This window comes from Nerophis lumbriciformis, linkage group LG05, assembly GCF_033978685.3.
Source record: "Nerophis lumbriciformis linkage group LG05, RoL_Nlum_v2.1, whole genome shotgun sequence".
Lineage (NCBI taxonomy): Eukaryota > Metazoa > Chordata > Actinopteri > Syngnathiformes > Syngnathidae > Nerophis > Nerophis lumbriciformis.
Genome location: NC_084552.2, coordinates 13,155,001 through 13,177,331, shown reverse-complemented (window position 1 = coordinate 13,177,331; position 22,331 = coordinate 13,155,001). Strand labels below are relative to the sequence as shown.

Sequence of the window (22,331 nt, the reverse complement as noted above, 5' to 3'; positions counted from 1 at the left end):
GTTTTTGTTCATGACTTATGGGGACAAAGTTTTTGTTCATGACTTGTGGGAACCAAGTTGTCTTTCAGGACTTTTGGGGACCAAGTGTTTGTTCATGACTTGTGGGGACCAAGTTGTTGTTCAGGACTTGTGGGGACCAAGTGTTTGTTCATCACTTTTGGGCATCAAGTGTTTGTTCAGGACTTTTGGGGACCAAGTTGTTGTTCAGGACTTGTGGGGACAAAGTTTTTGTAAATGACTTTTGGGGACCAAGTTTTTGTTCATGACTTGTGGGGACCAAGTTTTTGTTCATGACTTGTGGGGACCAAGTTTTTGTTCATGACTTGTGGGGACCAAGTGTTTTTTCATGACTTGTGGGGACAAAGTGTTTGTTCATGACTTGTGGGGACCAAGTTTTTGTTCAGGACTTGTGGGGACCAAGTGTTTGTTCATCACTTTTGGGGACCAAGTTTTTGTCCATGACTTGTGGTGGCCAGGTTTTTGTTCATGACTTGTGGGGACCAAGTGTTTGTTCATGACTTGTGGGGACCAAGTTTTTGTTCAAAACTTGTGGGGACCAAGTTTTTGTTCATGACTTGTGGGGACCAATTTTTTGTTCATGACTTGTGGGGACAAAGTTTTTGTTCATGACTTGTGGGTACCAAGTGTTTGTTCATGACTTTTGGGGACCAAGTTGTTGTTCATGACTTGTCGGGACCAAGTGTTTGTTCATGACTTGTGGGGACCAAGTGTTTGTTCAGGACTTGTGGGGACCAAGTGTTTGTTCATGACTTGTGGGGACCAAGTTGTTGTTCAGGACTTGTGGGGACCAAGTTGTTGTTCATGACTTGTGGGGACCAAGTGTTTGTTCATGACTTGTGGGGACCAAGTGTTTGTTCATGACTTGTGGGGACCAAGTTTTTGTTCATGACTTGTGGGGACCAAGTGTTTTTTCATGACTTGTGGGGAACAAGTGTTTGTTCATGACTTGTGGGGACCAAGTGTTTGTTCATGACTTGTGGGGACCAAGTTTTTGTTCATGACTTGTGGGGACCAAGTTTTTGTTCATGACTTGTGGGGACCAAGTTTTTGTTCATGACATATGGGGACCAAGTTTTTGTTCATGACTTGTAGGGACCAAGTTTTTGTTCATGAATTGAGGGGACCAAGTGTTTGTTCATGACTTATGGGGACGAAGTTTTTGTTCATGACTTATGGGGACCAAGTTTTTGTTCATGACTTGTGGGGACCAAGTTTTTGTTCATGACTTGAGGGGACAAAGTGTTTGTTCATGACTTGTGGAGACCAAGTTTTTGTTCATGACTTGTGGGGACCAAGTTTTTGTTCATGACTTGTGGGGTCCAAGTTTTTGTTCATGACTTATGGGGACCAAGTTGTTGTTCATGACTTGTGGGGACCAACTTGTTGTTCAGGACTTGTGGGGACCAACTTGTTGTTCAGGACTTGTGGGGACCAAGTGTTTGTTCATGACTTGTGGGGACCAACTTGTTGTTCAGGACTTGTGGGGACCAAGTGTTTGTTCATGACTTGTGGGGACCAAGTGTTTGTTCATGACTTGTGGGGACCAAGTGTTTGTTCATGACTTGTGGGGACAAAGTGTTTGTTCAGGACTTGTGGGGACAAAGTTGTTGTTCAGGACTTGTGGGGACCAAGTTTTTGTTCATGACTTGTGGGGACCAAGTTGTTGTTCAGGACTTGTGGGGACCAAGTGTTTGTTCATCACTTTTGGGGACCAAGTTTTTGTTCATGACTTTTGGGGACCAAGTGTTTGTTCATGACTTGTGGGGACCAAGTTTTTGTTCATGACATATGGGGACCAAGTTTTTGTTCATGACTTGTGGGGACCAAGTGTTTGTTCATGACTTGTGGGGACCAAGTTTTTGTTCATGACTTGTGGGGACCAAGTGTTTTTTCATGACTTGTGGGGACCAAGTGTTTGTTCATGACTTGTGGGGACCAAGTGTTTGTTCATGACTTGTGGGGACCAAGTTTTTGTTCATGACTTGTGGGGACCAAGTTTTTGTTCATGACTTGTGGGGACCAAGTTTTTGTTCATGACATATGGGGACCAAGTTTTTGTTCATGACTTGTAGGGACCAAGTTTTTGTTCATGAATTGAGGGGACCGAGTGTTTGTTCATGACTTATGGGGACGAAGTTTTTGTTCATGACTTATGGGGACCAAGTTTTTGTTCATGACTTGTGGGGACCAAGTTTTTGTTCATGACTTGAGGGGACAAAGTGTTTGTTCATGACTTGTGGAGACCAAGTTTTTGTTCATGACTTGTGGGGACCAAGTTTTTGTTCATGACTTGTGGGGTCCAAGTTTTTGTTCATGACTTATGGGGACCAAGTTGTTGTTCATGACTTGTGGGGACCAACTTGTTGTTCAGGACTTGTGGGGACCAACTTGTTGTTCAGGACTTGTGGGGACCAAGTGTTTGTTCATGACTTGTGGGGACCAACTTGTTGTTCAGGACTTGTGGGGACCAAGTGTTTGTTCATGACTTGTGGGGACCAAGTGTTTGTTCATGACTTGTGGGGACCAAGTGTTTGTTCATGACTTGTGGGGACCAAGTTTTTGTTCATGACTTGTGGGGACCAAGTGTTTTTTCATGACTTGTGGGGACAAAGTGTTTGTTCATGACTTGTGGGGACCAAGTTTTTGTTCATGACTTGTGGGGACCAAGTTTTTGTTCATGACTTGTGGGGACCAAGTGTTTTTTCATGACTTGTGGGGACAAAGTGTTTGTTCATGACTTGTGGGGACCAAGTTTTTGTTCAGGACTTGTGGGGACCAAGTGTTTGTTCATCACTTTTGGGGACCAAGTTTTTGTCCATGACTTGTGGTGGCCAGGTTTTTGTTCATGACTTGTGGGGACCAAGTGTTTGTTCATGACTTGTGGGGACCAAGTTTTTGTTCATAACTTGTGGGGACCAAGTTTTTGTTCATGACTTGTGGGGACCAATTTTTTGTTCATGACTTGTGGGGACAAAGTTTTTGTTCATGACTTGTGGGTACCAAGTGTTTGTTCATGACTTTTGGGGACCAAGTTGTTGTTCATGACTTGTCCGGACCAAGTGTTTGTTCATGACTTGTGGGGACCAAGTTTTTTTTCATGACTTGTGGGGACCAAGTTTTTGTTCATGACTTGTGGGGACCAAGTGTTTGTTCATGACTTGTGGGGACCAAGTTTTTGTTCATGACTTATGGGCACCAAGTTTTTGTTCGTGACTTGTGGGGTCCAAGTTTTTGTTCATGACTTATGGGGACCATGTTTTTGTTCATGACTTGTGGGAACCAAGTTGTTGTTCAGGACTTGTGGGGCCCAAGTTTTTGTTCATGACATATGGGGACCAAGTTTTTGTTCATGACTTGTGGGGACCAAGTGTTTGTTCATGACTTGAGGGGACCAAGTGTTTGTTCATGACTTGAGGGGACCAAGTGTTTGTTCATGACTTGTGGGGACCAAGTTTTTGTTCATGACTTATGGGGACCAAATTTTTGTTCATGACTTGTGGGGACCAAGTTTTTGTTCATGACTTGTGGGGACAAAGTTTTTGTTCATGACTTGAGGGGACCAAGTGTTTGTTCATGACTTGTGGGGACCAAGTTTTTGTTCATGACTTGTGGGGACCAAGTTTTTGTTCATGACTTGTGGGGTCCAAGTGTTTGTTCATGACTTATGGGGACCAAGTTTTTGTTCATGACTTGTGGGGACCAACTTGTTGTTCAGGACTTGTGGGGACCAAGTGTTTGTTCATGACTTGTGGGGACCAACTTGTTGTTCAGGACTTGTGGGGACCAAGTGTTTGTTCATGACTTGTGGGGACCAACTTGTTGTTCAGGACTTGTGGGGACCAAGTGTTTGTTCATGACCTGTGGGGACCAAGTGTTTGTTCATGACTTGTGGGGACAAAGTTGTTGTTGAGGACTTGTGGGGACCAATTTTTTGTTCATGACTTGTGGGGACCAATTTTTTGTTCATGACTTGTGGGGACCAAGTTTTTGTTCATGACTTGTGGGTACCAAGTGTTTGTTCATGACTTTTGGGGACCAAGTTGTTGTTCATGACTTGTGGGGACCAAGTGTTTGTTCATGACTTGTGGGGACCAAGTTTTTGTTCATGATTTGTGGGGACCAAGTTTTTGTTCATGACTTGTGGGGACCAAGTTTTTGTTCATGACTTGTGGGGACCAAGTGTTTGTTCATGACTTGTGGGGACCAAGTGTTTGTTCATGACTTTTGGGGACAAAGTTGTTGTTCATGACTTGTGGGGACCAAGTGTTTGTTCATGACTTGTGGGGACCAAGTTTTTGTTCATGACTTATGGGCACCAAGTTTTTGTTCATGACTTGTGGGGACCAAGTTTTTGTTCATGACTTGAGGGGACCAAGTGTTTGTTCATGACTTGTGGGGACCCAGTTTTTGTTCATGACTTGTGGGGCCCAAGTTTTTTTTCATGACTTGTGGGGTCCAAGTTTTTGTTCATGACTTATGGGGACCAAGTTTTTGTTTATGACTTGTGGGATCCAAGTTGTTGTTCAGGACTTGTGGGGACCAAGTGTTTGTTCATGACTTGTGGGGACCAAGTTTTTGTTCATGACATATGGGGACCAAGTTTTTGTTCATGACTTGTAGGGACCAAGTTTTTGTTCATGAATTGAGGGGACCAAGTGTTTGTTCATGACTTGTAGGGACCAAGTTTTTGTTCATGACATATGGGGACCAAGTTTTTGTTCATGACTTGTAGGGACCAAGTTTTTGTTCATGAATTGAGGGGACCAAGTGTTTGTTCATGACTTATGGGGACGAAGTTTTTGTTCATGACTTAAGGGGACCAAGTTTTTGTTCATGACTTGTGGGGACCAAGTTTTTGTTCATGACTTGAGGGGACAAAGTGTTTGTTCATGACTTGTGGAGACCAAGTTTTTGTTCATGACTTGTGGGGACCAAGTTTTTGTTCATGACTTGTGGGGTCCAAGTTTTTGTTCATGACTTATGGGGACCAAGTTGTTGTTCATGACTTGTGGGGACCAACTTGTTGTTCAGGACTTGTGGGGACCAAGTGTTTGTTCATCACTTTTGGGGACAAAGTGTTTGTTCAGGACTTGTGGGGACAAAGTTGTTGTTCAGGACTTGTGGGGTCCAAGTTTTTGTTCATGACTTGTGGGGACCAAGTTGTTGTTCAGGACTTGTGGGGACGAAGTGTTTGTTCATCACTTTTGGGGACCAAGTGTTTGTTCATGACTTGTGGGGACCAAGTGTTTGTTCATGACTTGTGGGGACCAACTTGTTGTTCAGGACTTGTGGGGACCAAGTGTTTGTTCATGACTTGTGGGGACCAAGTGTTTGTTCATGACTTGTGGGGACAAAGTGTTATTTCAGGACTTGTGGGGACAAAGTTGTTGTTGAGGACTTGTGGGGACCAATTTTTTGTTCATAACTTGTGGGGACCAATTTTTTGTTCATGACTTGTGGGGACCAAGTTTTTGTTCATGACTTGTGGGTACCAAGTGTTTGTTCATGACTTTTGGGGACCAAGTTGTTGTTCATGACTTGTGGGGACCAAGTGTTTGTTCATGACTTGTGGGGACCAAGTTTTTGTTCATGACTTGTGGGGACCAAGTGTTTGTTCATGACTTGTGGGGACCAAGTGTTTGTTCATGACTTGTGGGGACCAAGTGTTTGTTCATGACTTGTGGGGACCAACTTGTTGTTCAGGACTTGTGGGGACCAAGTGTTTGTTCATGACTTGTGGGGACCAAGTGTTTGTTCATGACTTGTGGGGACAAAGTGTTATTTCAGGACTTGTGGGGACAAAGTTGTTGTTGAGGACTTGTGGGGACAAATTTTTTGTTCATAACTTGTGGGGACCAATTTTTTGTTCATGACTTGTGGGGACCAAGTTTTTGTTCAGGACTTGTGGGGACCAAGTGTTTGTTCATGACTTGTGGGGACCAAGTGTTTGTTCATGACTTGTGGGGACCAAGTGTTTGTTCATGACTTGTGGGGACAAAGTGTTTGTTCAGGACTTGTGGGGACAAAGTTGTTGTTCAGGACTTGTGGGGACAAAGTTGTTGTTCAGGACTTTTGGGGACCAAGTTTTTGTTCATGACTTGTGGGGACCAAGTTGTTGTTCAGGACTTGTGGGGACCAAGTGTTTGTTCATCACTTTTGGGGACAAAGTGTTTGTTCAGGACTTGTGGGGACAAAGTTGTTGTTCAGGACTTGTGGGGACCAAGTTTTTGTTCATGACTTGTGGGGACCAAGTTGTTGTTCAGGACTTGTGGGGACGAAGTGTTTGTTCATCACTTTTGGGGACCAAGTGTTTGTTCATGACTTGTGGGGACCAAGTGTTTGTTCAGGACTTGTGGGGACCAAGTGTTTGTTCATGACTTGTGGGGACCAAGTGTTTGTTCATGACTTGTGGGGACAAAGTGTTATTTCAGGACTTGTGGGGACAAAGTTGTTGTTGAGGACTTGTGGGGACCAATTTTTTGTTCATAACTTGTGGGGACCAATTTTTTGTTCATGACTTGTGGGGACCAAGTTTTTGTTCATGACTTGTGGGTACCAAGTGTTTGTTCATGACTTTTGGGGACCAAGTTGTTGTTCATGACTTGTGGGGACCAAGTGTTTGTTCATGACTTGTGGGGACCAAGTTTTTGTTCATGACTTTTGGGGACCAAGTTTTTGTTCATGACTTGTGGGGACCAAGTTTTTGTTCATGACTTGTGGGGACCAAGTGTTTGTTCATGACTTGTGGGGACCAAGTGTTTGTTCATGACTTTTGGGGACAAAGTTGTTGTTCATGACTTGTGGGGACCAAGTGTTTGTTCATGACTTGTGGGGACCAAGTTTTTGTTCATGACTTATGGGCACCAAGTTTTTGTTCATGACTTGTGGGGACCAAGTGTTTGTTCATGACTTGTGGGGACCAAGTTGTTGTTCAGGACTTGTGGGGACCAAGTTGTTGTTCATGACTTGTGGGGACCAAGTGTTTGTTCATGACTTGTGGGGACCAAGTGTTTGTTCATGACTTGTGGGGACCAAGTTTTTGTTCATGACTTGTGGGATCCAAGTTGTTGTTCAGGACTTGTGGGGACCAAGTGTTTGTTCATGACTTGTGGGGACCAAGTTTTTGTTCATGACATATGGGGACAAGTTTTTGTTCATGACTTGTAGGGACCAAGTTTTTGTTCATGAATTGAGGGGACCAAGTGTTTGTTCATGACTTATGGGGACGAAGTTTTTGTTCATGACTTATGGGGACCAAGTTTTTGTTCATGACTTGTGGGGACCAAGTTTTTGTTCATGACTTGAGGGGACAAAGTGTTTGTTCATGACTTGTGGGGACCAAGTTTTTGTTCATGACTTGTGGGGACCAAGTTTTTGTTCATGACTTGTGGGGTCCAAGTTTTTGTTCATGACTTATGGGGACCAAGTTGTTGTTCATGACTTGTGGGGACCAACTTGTTGTTCAGGACTTGTGGGAGCCAACTTGTTGTTCAGGACTTGTGGGGACCAAGTGTTTGTTCATGACTTGTGGGGACCAACTTGTTGTTCAGGACTTGTGGGGACCAAGTGTTTGTTCATGACTTGTGGGGACCAAGTGTTTGTTCATGACTTGTGGGGACCAAGTGTTTGTTCATGACTTGTGGGGACAAAGTGTTTGTTCAGGACTTGTGGGGACAAAGTTGTTGTTCAGGACTTGTGGGGAACAAGTTTTTGTTCATGACTTGTGGGGACAAAGTTGTTGTTCAGGACTTGTGGGGACCAAGTGTTTGTTCATCACTTTTGGGGACAAAGTGTTTGTTCAGGACTTGTGGGGACCAAGTTGTTGTTCAGGACTTGTGGGGACAAAGTTTTTGTTCATGACTTGTGGGGACCAAGTTGTTGTTCAGGACTTGTGGGGACCAAGTGTTTGTTCATCACTTTTGGGGACCAAGTTTTTGTTCATGACTTGTGGGGACCAAGTGTTTGTTCATGACTTGTGGGGACCAAGTGTTTGTTCAGGACTTTTGAGGACCAAGTGTTTGTTCATAACTTGTGGGTACCAAGTTTTTGTTCATGACTTGTTGTGACCAAGTTGTTGTTCATGACTTGTGGGGACCAAGTTTTTGTTCATGAGTTGTGGGAACCAAGTTTTTGTTCATGACTTGTAGGGACAAAGTTTTTGTTCATGACTTGTGGGGACCAAGTGTTTGTTCATGACTTGTGGGAACCAAGTTGTTGTTCAAGACTTGTGGGGACCAAGTTGTTGTTCATGACTTGTGGGGACAAAGTTGTTGTTCAGGACTTGTGGGGACCAAGTTTTTGTTCATGACTTGTGGGGACCAAGTTGTTGTTCAGGACTTGTGGGGACCAAGTGTTTGTTCATCACTTTTGGGCACCAAGTTTTTGTTCATGACTTGTGGGGACCAAGTGTTTGTTCATGACTTGTGGGGACCAAGTGTTTGTTTAGGACTTTTGAGGACCAAGTGTTTGTTCATGACTTGTGGGGACCAAGTTTTTGTTCATCGACTTGTGGGGACCAAGTTTTTGTTCATGACTTGTGGGGACCAAGTTGTTGTTCAGGACTTGTGGGGACCAAGTTGTTGTTCAGGACTTGTGGGGACCAAGTGTTTGTTCATCACTTTTGGGGACAAAGTTTTTGTTCATGACTTGTGGGGACCAAGTGTTTGTTCATGACTTGTGGGGACCAAGTTGTTGTTCAGGACTTGTGGGGACCAAGTGTTTGTTCAGGACTTGTGCGGACCAAGTGTTTGTTCATCACTTTTTGGGACCAAGTTTTTGTTCATGACTTGTGGGGACAAAGTTTTTGTTCATGACTTGTGGGTACCAAGTGTTTGTTCATGACTTTTGGGGACCAAGTTGTTGTTCATGACTTGTGGGGACCAAGTGTTTGTTCATGACTTGTGGGGACCAAGTTTTTGTTCATGACTTGTGGGGACCAAGTTTTTGTTCATGACTTGTGGGGACCAAGTTTTTGTTCATGACTTGTGGGGACCAAGTTTTTGTTCATGACTTGTGGGGAACAAGTTTTTGTTCATGACTTGTGGGGACCAAGTGTTTGTTCATGACTTTTGGGGACCAAGTTGTTGTTCATGACTTGTGGGAACCAAGTGTTTGTTCATGACTTGTGGGGACCAAGTTTTTGTTAATGACTTATGGGCACCAAGTTTTTGTTCATGACTTGTGGGGACCAAGTTTTTGTTCATGACTTGTGGGGACCAAGTTTTTGTTCATGACTTGAGGGGACCAAGTGTTTGTTCATGACTTGTGGGGACCAAGTTTTTGTTCATGACTTGTGGGGACCAAGTTTTTGTTCATGACTTGTGGGGACCAAGTTTTTGTTCATGACTTGTGGGGTCCAAGTTTTTGTTCATGACTTATGGGGACCAAGTTTTTGTTCATGACTTGTGGGAACCAAGTTGTTGTTCAGGACTTGTGGGGACCAAGTTTTTGTTCATGACTTGTGGGGACCAACTTGTTGTTCAGGACTTGTGGGGACCAAGTGTTTGTTCATGACTTGTGGGGTCCAAGTTTTTGTTCATGACATATGGGGACCAAGTTTTTGTTCATGACTTGTGGGGACCAAGTTTTTGTTCATGACTTGTGGGGACCAAGTTTTTGTTCATGACTTGAGGGGACCAAGTGTTTGTTCATGACTTGTGGGGACCAAGTTTTTGTTCATGACTTGTGGGGACCAACTTGTTGTTCAGGACTTGTGGGGACCAAGTGTTTGTTCATGACTTGTGGGGACCAAGTTTTTGATCATGACATATGGGGACCAAGTTTTTGTTCATGACTTGTGGGAGCCAAGTTTTTGTTCATGACTTGAGGGGACCAAGTGTTTGTTCATGACTTGTGGGGACCAAGTTTTTGTTCATGACTTATGGGGACCAAGTTTTTGTTCATGACTTGAGGGGACCAAGTGTTTGTTCATCACTTTTGGGGACCAAGTTTTTGTTCATGACTTGTGGGGACCAAGTGTTTGTTCATGACTTGTGGGGACCAAGTTTTTGTTCATGACTTGTGGGGACAAAGTTTTTGTTCATGACTTGTGGGGACAAAGTTGTTGTTCAGGACTTGTGGGGACCAAGTTTATGTTCATGACTTGTGGGGACCAAGTTGTTGTTCAGGACTTGTGGGGACCAAGTGTTTGTTCATCACTTTTGGGGACCAAGTTTTTGTTCATGACTTGTGGGGACTAAGTGTTTGTTCATGACTTGTGGGGACCAAGTTGTTGTTCAGGACTTGTGGGGACCAAGTGTTTGTTCAGGACTTGTGGGGACCAAGTTGTTGTTCAGGACTTGTGGGGACCAAGTGTTTGTTCATCACTTTTGGGGACCAAGTTTTTGTTCATGACTTGTGGGGACCAAGTGTTTGTTCATGACTTGTGGGGACCAAGTTGTTGTTCAGGACTTGTGGGGACCAAGTGTTTGTTCAGGACTTGTGGGGACCAAGTGTTTGTTCATGACTTGTGGGGACCAAGTTGTTGTTCAGGACTTGTGGGGACCAAGTTGTTGTTCATGACTTGTGGGGACCAAGTGTTTGTTCATGACTTGTGGGGACCAAGTGTTTGTTCATGACTTGTGGGGACCAAGTTTTTGTTCATGACTTGTGGGGACCAAGTGTTTTTTCATGACTTGTGGGGACCAAGTGTTTGTTCATGACTTGTGGGGACCAAGTGTTTGTTCATGACTTGTGGGGACCAAGTTTTTGTTCATGACTTGTGGGGACCAAGTTTTTGTTCATGACTTGTGGGGACCAAGTTTTTGTTCATGACATATGGGGACCAAGTTTTTGTTCATGACTTGTAGGGACCAAGTTTTTGTTCATGAATTGAGGGGACCAAGTGTTTGTTCATGACTTATGGGGACGAAGTTTTTGTTCATGACTTATGGGGACCAAGTTTTTGTTCATGACTTGTGGGGACCAAGTTTTTGTTCATGACTTGAGGGGACAAAGTGTTTGTTCATGACTTGTGGAGACCAAGTTTTTGTTCATGACTTGTGGGGACCAAGTTTTTGTTCATGATTTGTGGGGTCCAAGTTTTTGTTCATGACTTATGGGGACCAAGTTGTTGTTCATGACTTGTGGGGACCAACTTGTTGTTCAGGACTTGTGGGGACCAACTTGTTGTTCAGGACTTGTGGGGACCAAGTGTTTGTTCATGACTTGTGGGGACCAACTTGTTGTTCAGGACTTGTGGGGACCAAGTGTTTGTTCATGACTTGTGGGGACCAAGTGTTTGTTCATGACTTGTGGGGACCAAGTGTTTGTTCATGACTTGTGGGGACAAAGTGTTTGTTCAGGACTTGTGGGGACAAAGTTGTTGTTCAGGACTTGTGGGGACCAAGTTTTTGTTCATGACTTGTGGGGACCAAGTTGTTGTTCAGGACTTGTGGGGACCAAGTGTTTGTTCATCACTTTTGGGGACCAAGTTTTTGTTCATGACTTTTGGGGACCAAGTGTTTGTTCATGACTTGTGGGGACCAAGTTTTTGTTCATGACATATGGGGACCAAGTTTTTGTTCATGACTTGTGGGGACCAAGTGTTTGTTCATGACTTGTGGGGACCAAGTTTTTGTTCATGACTTGTGGGGACCAAGTGTTTTTTCATGACTTGTGGGGACCAAGTGTTTGTTCATGACTTGTGGGGACCAAGTGTTTGTTCATGACTTGTGGGGACCAAGTTTTTGTTCATGACTTGTGGGGACCAAGTTTTTGTTCATGACTTGTGGGGACCAAGTTTTTGTTCATGACTTGTGGGGACCAAGTTGTTGTTCAGGACTTGTGGGGACCAAGTGTTTGTTCAGGACTTGTGGGGACCAAGTGTTTGTTCATGACTTGTGGGGACCAAGTTGTTGTTCAGGACTTGTGGGGACCAAGTGTTTGTTCATGACTTGTGGGGACCAAGTGTTTGTTCATGACTTGTGGGGACCAAGTGTTTGTTCATGACTTGTGGGGACCAAGTTTTTGTTCATGACTTGTGGGGACCAAGTGTTTTTTCATGACTTGTGGGGACCAAGTGTTTGTTCATGACTTGTGGGGACCAAGTGTTTGTTCATGACTTGTGGGGACCAAGTTTTTGTTCATGACTTGTGGGGACCAAGTTTTTGTTCATGACTTGTGGGGACCAAGTTTTTGTTCATGACATATGGGGACCAAGTTTTTGTTCATGACTTGTAGGGACCAAGTTTTTGTTCATGAATTGAGGGGACCAAGTGTTTGTTCATGACTTATGGGGACGAAGTTTTTGTTCATGACTTATGGGGACCAAGTTTTTGTTCATGACTTGTGGGGACCAAGTTTTTGTTCATGACTTGAGGGGACAAAGTGTTTGTTCATGACTTGTGGAGACCAAGTTTTTGTTCATGACTTGTGGGGACCAAGTTTTTGTTCATGATTTGTGGGGTCCAAGTTTTTGTTCATGACTTATGGGGACCAAGTTGTTGTTCATGACTTGTGGGGACCAACTTGTTGTTCAGGACTTGTGGGGACCAACTTGTTGTTCAGGACTTGTGGGGACCAAGTGTTTGTTCATGACTTGTGGGGACCAACTTGTTGTTCAGGACTTGTGGGGACCAAGTGTTTGTTCATGACTTGTGGGGACCAAGTGTTTGTTCATGACTTGTGGGGACCAAGTGTTTGTTCATGACTTGTGGGGACAAAGTGTTTGTTCAGGACTTGTGGGGACAAAGTTGTTGTTCAGGACTTGTGGGGACCAAGTTTTTGTTCATGACTTGTGGGGACCAAGTTGTTGTTCAGGACTTGTGGGGACCAAGTGTTTGTTCATCACTTTTGGGGACCAAGTTTTTGTTCATGACTTTTGGGGACCAAGTGTTTGTTCATGACTTGTGGGGACCAAGTTTTTGTTCATGACATATGGGGACCAAGTTTTTGTTCATGACTTGTGGGGACCAAGTGTTTGTTCATGACTTGTGGGGACCAAGTTTTTGTTCATGACTTGTGGGGACCAAGTGTTTTTTCATGACTTGTGGGGACCAAGTGTTTGTTCATGACTTGTGGGGACCAAGTGTTTGTTCATGACTTGTGGGGACCAAGTTTTTGTTCATGACTTGTGGGGACCAAGTTTTTGTTCATGACTTGTGGGGACCAAGTTTTTGTTCATGACATATGGGGACCAAGTTTTTGTTCATGACTTGTAGGGACCAAGTTTTTGTTCATGAATTGAGGGGACCAAGTGTTTGTTCATGACTTATGGGGACGAAGTTTTTGTTCATGACTTATGGGGACCAAGTTTTTGTTCATGACTTGTGGGGACCAAGTTTTTGTTCATGACTTGAGGGGACAAAGTGTTTGTTCATGACTTGTGGAGACCAAGTTTTTGTTCATGACTTGTGGGGACCAAGTTTTTGTTCATGACTTGTGGGGTCCAAGTTTTTGTTCATGACTTATGGGGACCAAGTTGTTGTTCATGACTTGTGGGGACCAACTTGTTGTTCAGGACTTGTGGGGACCAACTTGTTGTTCAGGACTTGTGGGGACCAAGTGTTTGTTCATGACTTGTGGGGACCAACTTGTTGTTCAGGACTTGTGGGGACCAAGTGTTTGTTCATGACTTGTGGGGACCAAGTGTTTGTTCATGACTTGTGGGGACCAAGTGTTTGTTCATGACTTGTGGGGACAAAGTGTTTGTTCAGGACTTGTGGGGACAAAGTTGTTGTTCAGGACTTGTGGGGACCAAGTTTTTGTTCATGACTTGTGGGGACCAAGTTGTTGTTCAGGACTTGTGGGGACCAAGTGTTTGTTCATCACTTTTGGGGACAAAGTGTTTGTTCAGGACTTGTGGGGACAAAGTTGTTGTTCAGGACTTGTGGGGACCAAGTTTTTGTTCATGACTTGTGGGGACCAAGTTGTTGTTCAGGACTTGTGGGGACCAAGTGTTTGTTCATCACTTTTGGGGACCAAGTTTTTGTTCATGACTTTTGGGGACCAAGTGTTTGTTCATGACTTGTGGGGACCAAGTGTTTGTTCAGGACTTTTGAGGACCAAGTGTTTGTTCATAACTTGTGGGTACCAAGTTTTTGTTCATGACTTGTTGTGACCAAGTTGTTGTTCATGACTTGTGGGGACCAAGTTTTTGTTCATGAGTTGTGGGAACCAAGTTTTTGTTCATGACTTGTAGGGACAAAGTTTTTGTTCATGACTTGTGGGGACCAAGTGTTTGTTCATGACTTGTGGGAACCAAGTTGTTGTTCAAGACTTGTGGGGACAAAGTTGTTGTTCATGACTTGTGGGGACAAAGTTGTTGTTCAGGACTTGTGGGGACCAAGTTTTTGTTCATGACTTGTGGGGACCAAGTTGTTGTTCAGGACTTGTGGGGACCAAGTGTTTGTTCATCACTTTTGGGGACCAAGTTTTTGTTCATGACTTGTGGGGACCAAGTGTTTGTTCATGACTTGTGGGGACCAAGTGTTTGTTTAGGACTTTTGAGGACCAAGTGTTTGTTCATGACTTGTGGGGACCAAGTTTTTGTTCATGACTTGTGGGGACAAAGTTTTTGTTCATGACTTGTGGGGACCAAGTTGTTGTTCAGGACTTGTGGGGACCAAGTTGTTGTTCAGGACTTGTGGGGACCAAGTGTTTGTTCATCACTTTTGGGGACAAAGTTTTTGTTCATGACTTGTGGGGACCAAGTGTTTGTTCATGACTTGTGGGGACCAAGTTTTTGTTCATGACTTGTGGGGACCAAGTGTTTTTTCATGACTTGTGGGGACCAAGTGTTTGTTCATGACTTGTGGGGACCAAGTGTTTGTTCATGACTTGTGGGGACCAAGTTTTTGTTCATGACTTGTGGGGACCAAGTTTTTGTTCATGACTTGTGGGGACCAAGTTTTTGTTCATGACATATGGGGACCAAGTTTTTGTTCATGACTTGTAGGGACCAAGTTTTTGTTCATGAATTGAGGGGACCAAGTGTTTGTTCATGACTTATGGGGACGAAGTTTTTGTTCATGACTTATGGGGACCAAGTTTTTGTTCATGACTTGTGGGGACCAAGTTTTTGTTCATGACTTGAGGGGACAAAGTGTTTGTTCATGACTTGTGGAGACCAAGTTTTTGTTCATGACTTGTGGGGACCAAGTTTTTGTTCATGACTTGTGGGGTCCAAGTTTTTGTTCATGACTTATGGGGACCAAGTTGTTGTTCATGACTTGTGGGGACCAACTTGTTGTTCAGGACTTGTGGGGACCAACTTGTTGTTCAGGACTTGTGGGGACCAAGTGTTTGTTCATGACTTGTGGGGACCAACTTGTTGTTCAGGACTTGTGGGGACCAAGTGTTTGTTCATGACTTGTGGGGACCAAGTGTTTGTTCATGACTTGTGGGGACCAAGTGTTTGTTCATGACTTGTGGGGACAAAGTGTTTGTTCAGGACTTGTGGGGACAAAGTTGTTGTTCAGGACTTGTGGGGACCAAGTTTTTGTTCATGACTTGTGGGGACCAAGTTGTTGTTCAGGACTTGTGGGGACCAAGTGTTTGTTCATCACTTTTGGGGACAAAGTGTTTGTTCAGGACTTGTGGGGACAAAGTTGTTGTTCAGGACTTGTGGGGACCAAGTTTTTGTTCATGACTTGTGGGGACCAAGTTGTTGTTCAGGACTTGTGGGGACCAAGTGTTTGTTCATCACTTTTGGGGACCAAGTTTTTGTTCATGACTTTTGGGGACCAAGTGTTTGTTCATGACTTGTGGGGACCAAGTGTTTGTTCAGGACTTTTGAGGACCAAGTGTTTGTTCATAACTTGTGGGTACCAAGTTTTTGTTCATGACTTGTTGTGACCAAGTTGTTGTTCATGACTTGTGGGGACCAAGTTTTTGTTCATGAGTTGTGGGAACCAAGTTTTTGTTCATGACTTGTAGGGACAAAGTTTTTGTTCATGACTTGTGGGGACCAAGTGTTTGTTCATGACTTGTGGGAACCAAGTTGTTGTTCAAGACTTGTGGGGACAAAGTTGTTGTTCATGACTTGTGGGGACAAAGTTGTTGTTCAGGACTTGTGGGGACCAAGTTTTTGTTCATGACTTGTGGGGACCAAGTTGTTGTTCAGGACTTGTGGGGACCAAGTGTTTGTTCATCACTTTTGGGGACCAAGTTTTTGTTCATGACTTGTGGGGACCAAGTGTTTGTTCATGACTTGTGGGGACCAAGTGTTTGTTTAGGACTTTTGAGGACCAAGTGTTTGTTCATGACTTGTGGGGACCAAGTTTTTGTTCATGACTTGTGGGGACAAAGTTTTTGTTCATGACTTGTGGGGACCAAGTTGTTGTTCAGGACTTGTGGGGACCAAGTTGTTGTTCAGGACTTGTGGGGACCAAGTGTTTGTTCATCACTTTTGGGGACAAAGTTTTTGTTCATGACTTGTGGGGACCAAGTGTTTGTTCATGACTTGTGGGGACCAAGTTGTTGTTCAGGACTTGTGGGGACCAAGTGTTTGTTCAGGACTTGTGCGGACCAAGTGTTTGTTCATCACTTTTTGGGACCAAGTTTTTGTTCATGACTTGTGGGGACAAAGTTTTTGTTCATGACTTGTGGGTACCAAGTGTTTGTTCATGACTTTTGGGGACCAAGTTGTTGTTCATGACTTGTGGGGACCAAGTGTTTGTTCATGACTTGTGGGGACCAAGTTTTTGTTCATGACTTGTGGGGACCAAGTTTTTGTTCATGACTTGTGGGGACCAAGTTTTTGTTCATGACTTGTGGGGACCAAGTTTTTGTTCATGACTTGTGGGGAACAAGTTTTTGTTCATGACTTGTGGGGACCAAGTGTTTGCTCATGACTTTTGGGGACCAAGTTGTTGTTCATGACTTGTGGGAACCAAGTGTTTGTTCATGACTTGTGGGGACCAAGTTTTTGTTAATGACTTATGGGCACCAAGTTTTTGTTCATGACTTGTGGGGACCAAGTTTTTGTTCATGACTTGTGGGGACCAAGTTTTTGTTCATGACTTGAGGGGACCAAGTGTTTGTTCATGACTTGTGGGGACCAAGTTTTTGTTCATGACTTGTGGGGACCAAGTTTTTGTTCATGACTTGTGGGGACCAAGTTTTTGTTCATGACTTGTGGGGTCCAAGTTTTTGTTCATGACTTATGGGGACCAAGTTTTTGTTCATGACTTGTGGGAACCAAGTTGTTGTTCAGGACTTGTGGGGACCAAGTTTTTGTTCATGACTTGTGGGGACCAACTTGTTGTTCAGGACTTGTGGGGACCAAGTGTTTGTTCATGACTTGTGGGGTCCAAGTTTTTGTTCATGACATATGGGGACCAAGTTTTTGTTCATGACTTGTGGGGACCAAGTTTTTGTTCATGACTTGTGGGGACCAAGTTTTTGTTCATGACTTGAGGGGACCAAGTGTTTGTTCATGACTTGTGGGGACCAAGTTTTTGTTCATGACTTGTGGGGACCAACTTGTTGTTCAGGACTTGTGGGGACCAAGTGTTTGTTCATGACTTGTGGGGACCAAGTTTTTGTTCATGACATATGGGGACCAAGTTTTTGTTCATGACTTGTGGGGACCAAGTTTTTGTTCATGACTTGAGGGGACCAAGTGTTTGTTCATGACTTGTGGGGACCAAGTTTTTGTTCATGACTTATGGGGACCAAGTTTTTGTTCATGACTTGAGGGGACCAAGTGTTTGTTCATCACTTTTGGGGACCAAGTTTTTGTTCATGACTTGTGGGGACCAAGTGTTTGTTCATGACTTGTGGGGACCAAGTTTTTGTTCATGACTTGTGGGGACAAAGTTTTTGTTCATGACTTGTGGGGACAAAGTTGTTGTTCAGGACTTGTGGGGACCAAGTTTATGTTCATGACTTGTGGGGACCAAGTTGTTGTTCAGGACTTGTGGGGACCAAGTGTTTGTTCATCACTTTTGGGGACCAAGTTTTTGTTCATGACTTGTGGGGACCAAGTGTTTGTTCATGACTTGTGGGGACCAAGTTGTTGTTCAGGACTTGTGGGGACCAAGTGTTTGTTCAGGACTTGTGGGGACCAAGTTGTTGTTCAGGACTTGTGGGGACCAAGTGTTTGTTCATCACTTTTGGGGACCAAGTTTTTGTTCATGACTTGTGGGGACCAAGTGTTTGTTCATGACTTGTGGGGACCAAGTTGTTGTTCAGGACTTGTGTTGACCAAGTGTTTGTTCAGGACTTGTGGGGACCAAGTGTTTGTTCATGACTTGTGGGGACCAAGTTGTTGTTCAGGACTTGTGGGGACTAAGTGTTTTGTTCATGACTTGTGGGGACCAAGTGTTTGTTCATGACTTGTGGGGACCAAGTGTTTGTTCATGACTTGTGGGGACCAAGTGTTTTTTCATGACTTGTGGGGACCAAGTGTTTGTTCATGACTTGTGGGGACCAAGTGTTTGTTCATGACTTGTGGGGACCAAGTTTTTGTTCATGACTTGTGGGGACCAAGTTTTTGTTCATGACTTGTGGGGACCAAGTTTTTGTTCATGACTTGTGGGGACCAAGTTTTTGTTCATGACTTGTGGGGACCAAGTTGTTGTTCAGGACTTTTGGGGACCAAGTGTTTGTTCATGACTTGTGGGGACCAAGTTTTCGTTCATGACTTGTGGGGACCAAGTTTTTGTTCAGGACTTGTGGGAGCCAAGTTTTTGTTCAGGACTTGTGGGGACCAAGTTGTTTTGTCCCCATATCGTCAGAGGTCCCTTAAAGGTGACTTTGTAAACAGAGCGATGTCCCCATTAAGTAAGCATTGCCAGCACACACACACACACACACACACACACACACACACACACACACACACGCACACGCACACGCACACGCACACGCACACGCACACACACACACACACACACACAGTAGAGCTTGTCGTTTGTGTTTGTCGCCAGCTTTCAAGCCAAATCACACCTGTCAGTTTGTCACCTGCAGGTCTTACAGTCCAACCAGTGTTCCAAGGTGTGGGAAAGACTCACAAGGGAATTGGGGTAGAGTGGCTCCTGCTTCTTACGCACTTTTATGGCGGCTGAAGATGTTTTAATCACATGTATTTATGATCAAGGCTTAGATCAGGCTGATTATGAACCCCAATCAATATAGTGAAACTTTTCTCAAAACAGCAGGTCAGAAAAGCTCCTTCTGGTTGCACGGAGACGGCCTAAAAAAACTATTAAAAAAAAAAAAGTATTCCTATTTAAAAAATTATAATATTAATGATAAAATAACGTTTTTATTGTTTTTTATTTTTTTTATTTTAATCTTTTAATTCTTAAATCGATTTTTGAAAATGACAAACTTACTTAGAATCTAATTTAACTGAATTTACTTGGAATTAATTGCATTTTATTTACTTTGAAGTAATTTTATTTTTAATTATAATTTTATTTGATTTTACTTAGAAATGTACTTTTAAAATGTAATTTTAAATTTATTTTTAAAATGTAATTTTAAATGTTATCATTGTATTGTATAATATTCAGATGCCTGCTTTTTTTTTAATTTTTTTTTACAAAAAGCATTGTTGTTTCCCTTTATTAAAGTAACATATCTATTAAGATATTTAAGTTATTTTTAAAAAATTATATAATTTGTTATGTTTCTATTTCATTTCATTTAGATCCATTTAAGATTTTTTTTTTAATTGTACTTTATTATATTCAGATGCATGCCTTTTTACAAAAACCACGGAGATATTTCTTGGTTAAAGTAACATTTAATTATTGTTTTTTTAATTCATATTATTTGTTATGTTTTTATTTAATTTCAATTATATCCATTTAAGATAGCCCATTGCATTAAATGAAAAAATCCCATAATTAAACAATGTTTAATGTAAACTATTTTAAGTGCTCTCAATTAGTTTAACTGAATTTAATTGAATTTAATTGAATTTTAATTGAACATGATTTAATCTAAATTTAAATGTAATTGGATTAGATTTTACTTTCAATTTTGAATCTAATTTTAAATTTAAATTAAATTTTATATTGGATTTTAAATGTAATTTTTATATATATATATATATATATATATATATATATATTTTTTTTTTCTTCTTCATTGTATTATATTCAGATGCATGCCTTTTTACAAAAACCACAGAAATATACCTTGGTTAATGTAACTTCTTTTTTTTTTTTTTCCCATTTACATAATTTGTTATGTTTTTATTTCATTTCAATTATATCCATTTAAGATAGCCCATTGCATTACATGAAAAAAATCCCCTAATTAAACAATGTTTAATCTAAACTCTTTTAAGTGCTCTCAACTAATTTAACTGAATTTAATTTAATTTGATTGAACAGGATTTAATCTAAATTTAAATTTAATTGAATTAGATTGTACTATTAATTTTTTATTCAATTTTTAAATATAAATAACATTTTAAATCGTATTTTGAATGTCATTTTAAATGTATTTTTAAAATTGTTTTTATAGTATTGTATTATATTCAGATGCATGCATTTTTACAAAAAACACGGAGATATCCCTTGATTAAAGTAACATTTAATTTTTTTTAATTTTTTTATTTACATCATTTGTTATGTTTTTATTTCATTTCAATTATATCCATTTAAGATAGCGGATTACATTACATGAAACAAATCCCCTAATTAAGCAATGTTTAATGTCAACTCTTTTAAGTGCTCTCAACGAGTTTAACTGAATTTAATTTAATTGCATTGAATTTAATTGAACATGATTTAATCTAAATTTAAATGTAATTGGATTAGATTTTACTTTTAATTTTGAATCCATTTTAAAATTTAAATTGAATTTTAAATGTTTAAAATAGTTTTTATTGTATTGTATTTTATTCAGATTTATGCTTTTTACAAAAAGCGCGGAGTTATCCCTTGGTTAAAGTAACATATACATTTTTATTTTTTTTAATTTACGTCATTTGGTATGTTTTTATTTAATTTCAATTATATCCATTTAAGATATTAAACATCGTTTAATGTAAACTCTTTTAAGTGCTCTCAACTAGTTTAACTGAATTTAATTGAATTGAATTGAATTTAATTTAATTTTCCAGCGCCCCCTGCGACCCCAAAGGGAATAAGCGGTAGAACATGGATGGATGAATTTAATTGAACATGATTTAATTTAAATTTAATTTAAGTGGTTAAAATAACATTTACATTTTTTTTTTTTAAATTTACATCATCTATTATGTTTTTATTTAATTTAATTTAGATCCGTTTCAGATAGCCCATTACATTACATGAAACAAATCCCAAAAATTTATTTTTTAATTGTTTTTGTTGTATTATATTCATTTGCATTCTTATTTCCAAAAAAAGTGTGGGACACCCCCTAATAAAAGTAACATGTTTAAAAATAATATATCATATTTATTGTATATTTCTTTCATTCAATTCAGATCCTTCCAAAAAGTCCTGTATACTAAAATCAGACTCCATTTAAAAGAGTATTTTCCCACAGTGCGACTTAGTGTCAGTGACAATTTGACAAATCCGACATCTTACAGTACAATACATAAACCACCGCCTGACCTCTCTGGACGTGAAAAACCTGTTAAGTTTCATATCAATCATTTTTTTTCCAAACCATTTGACGAGTATTTAAGGCGGGCGAAGCAGGCGTGATTCAAGACACCCACAACCTCCATCAAAAAGACGCCATGAAAGCTACCGTGAGCTTCCTGCTGGTGCTCTGTCACCTGGCCGCCACTCGAGGTAAAAAAATAAAATTCAAATCCCTCGTTTTTGCGCTGAAAAAACTTTTCCCCGACAGCCTGGACCTGCAAGGAAGCTCCCAGACTGTCCAGCGCTCGCCAGATCGCGGCGGGCCAAGGTCAGGTTTTGGCCAGGAGCAGCTACAACCGAGTCTACTTCCTCAGCGGGACCTCCTGGTACAGGCTGGGCTCCGTGTCCCTCAAGGACGTCTCGGTGGGACCTTCTGGGATCTGGGGCGTGGACTACACCAACAGGGTCTACAAGTTCGTAGCGGGCGAATTTCGTCCGTCCTCAGGTGACGTTGCGCGACCTGGTCCGAGTATTGTCACGTAGATACAGGTGTCTCATCGTGCGGCACGTAGAGATACCGCCATCTTGTGGAGTTGATGCAAGTAACATTAGGAGGTTGTCTACAGCCACAGTTGTTGATAAAAGTTTTGCACCCAGCGCTACTTAATTAGAGACCCAGAGAGCAAACTCTGCTTTTTCTTGCTTTTCCGTAACACCTTTTCTGTATTAAAAAGTGTAATCCCAGCAGGCACAAGAGGTTGATACAACATTGATTGTACGTAGATGTCCTTTAAAACAAACTTTGAAACAACCTTGCAAAATAGTTGTATTTGT

The 22,331-nt window shown here is 41.8% G+C and overlaps 2 protein-coding genes across 2 annotated transcripts in view; one reads left to right on the top strand and one right to left on the bottom strand.

Moving 5' to 3' along the window:
• osbpl8 (oxysterol binding protein-like 8) overlaps window positions 1-22,331 on the bottom strand; it is a 1,018,260-nt gene that overhangs the window by 492,351 nt on the left and 503,578 nt on the right. The gene's annotated exons all lie outside the window — the stretch shown is intronic.
• LOC133606871 (fish-egg lectin-like) overlaps window positions 21,583-22,331 on the top strand; it is a 6,531-nt gene continuing 5,782 nt past the window's right edge. The window contains exons 1-2 of the mRNA XM_061961254.2: window positions 21,583-21,707; window positions 21,766-22,002. Coding sequence (XP_061817238.2) covers window positions 21,653-21,707; window positions 21,766-22,002 — 292 coding nt within the window. The 5' untranslated portion in view covers window positions 21,583-21,652. The remainder of the gene's footprint in view (window positions 21,708-21,765; window positions 22,003-22,331) is intronic.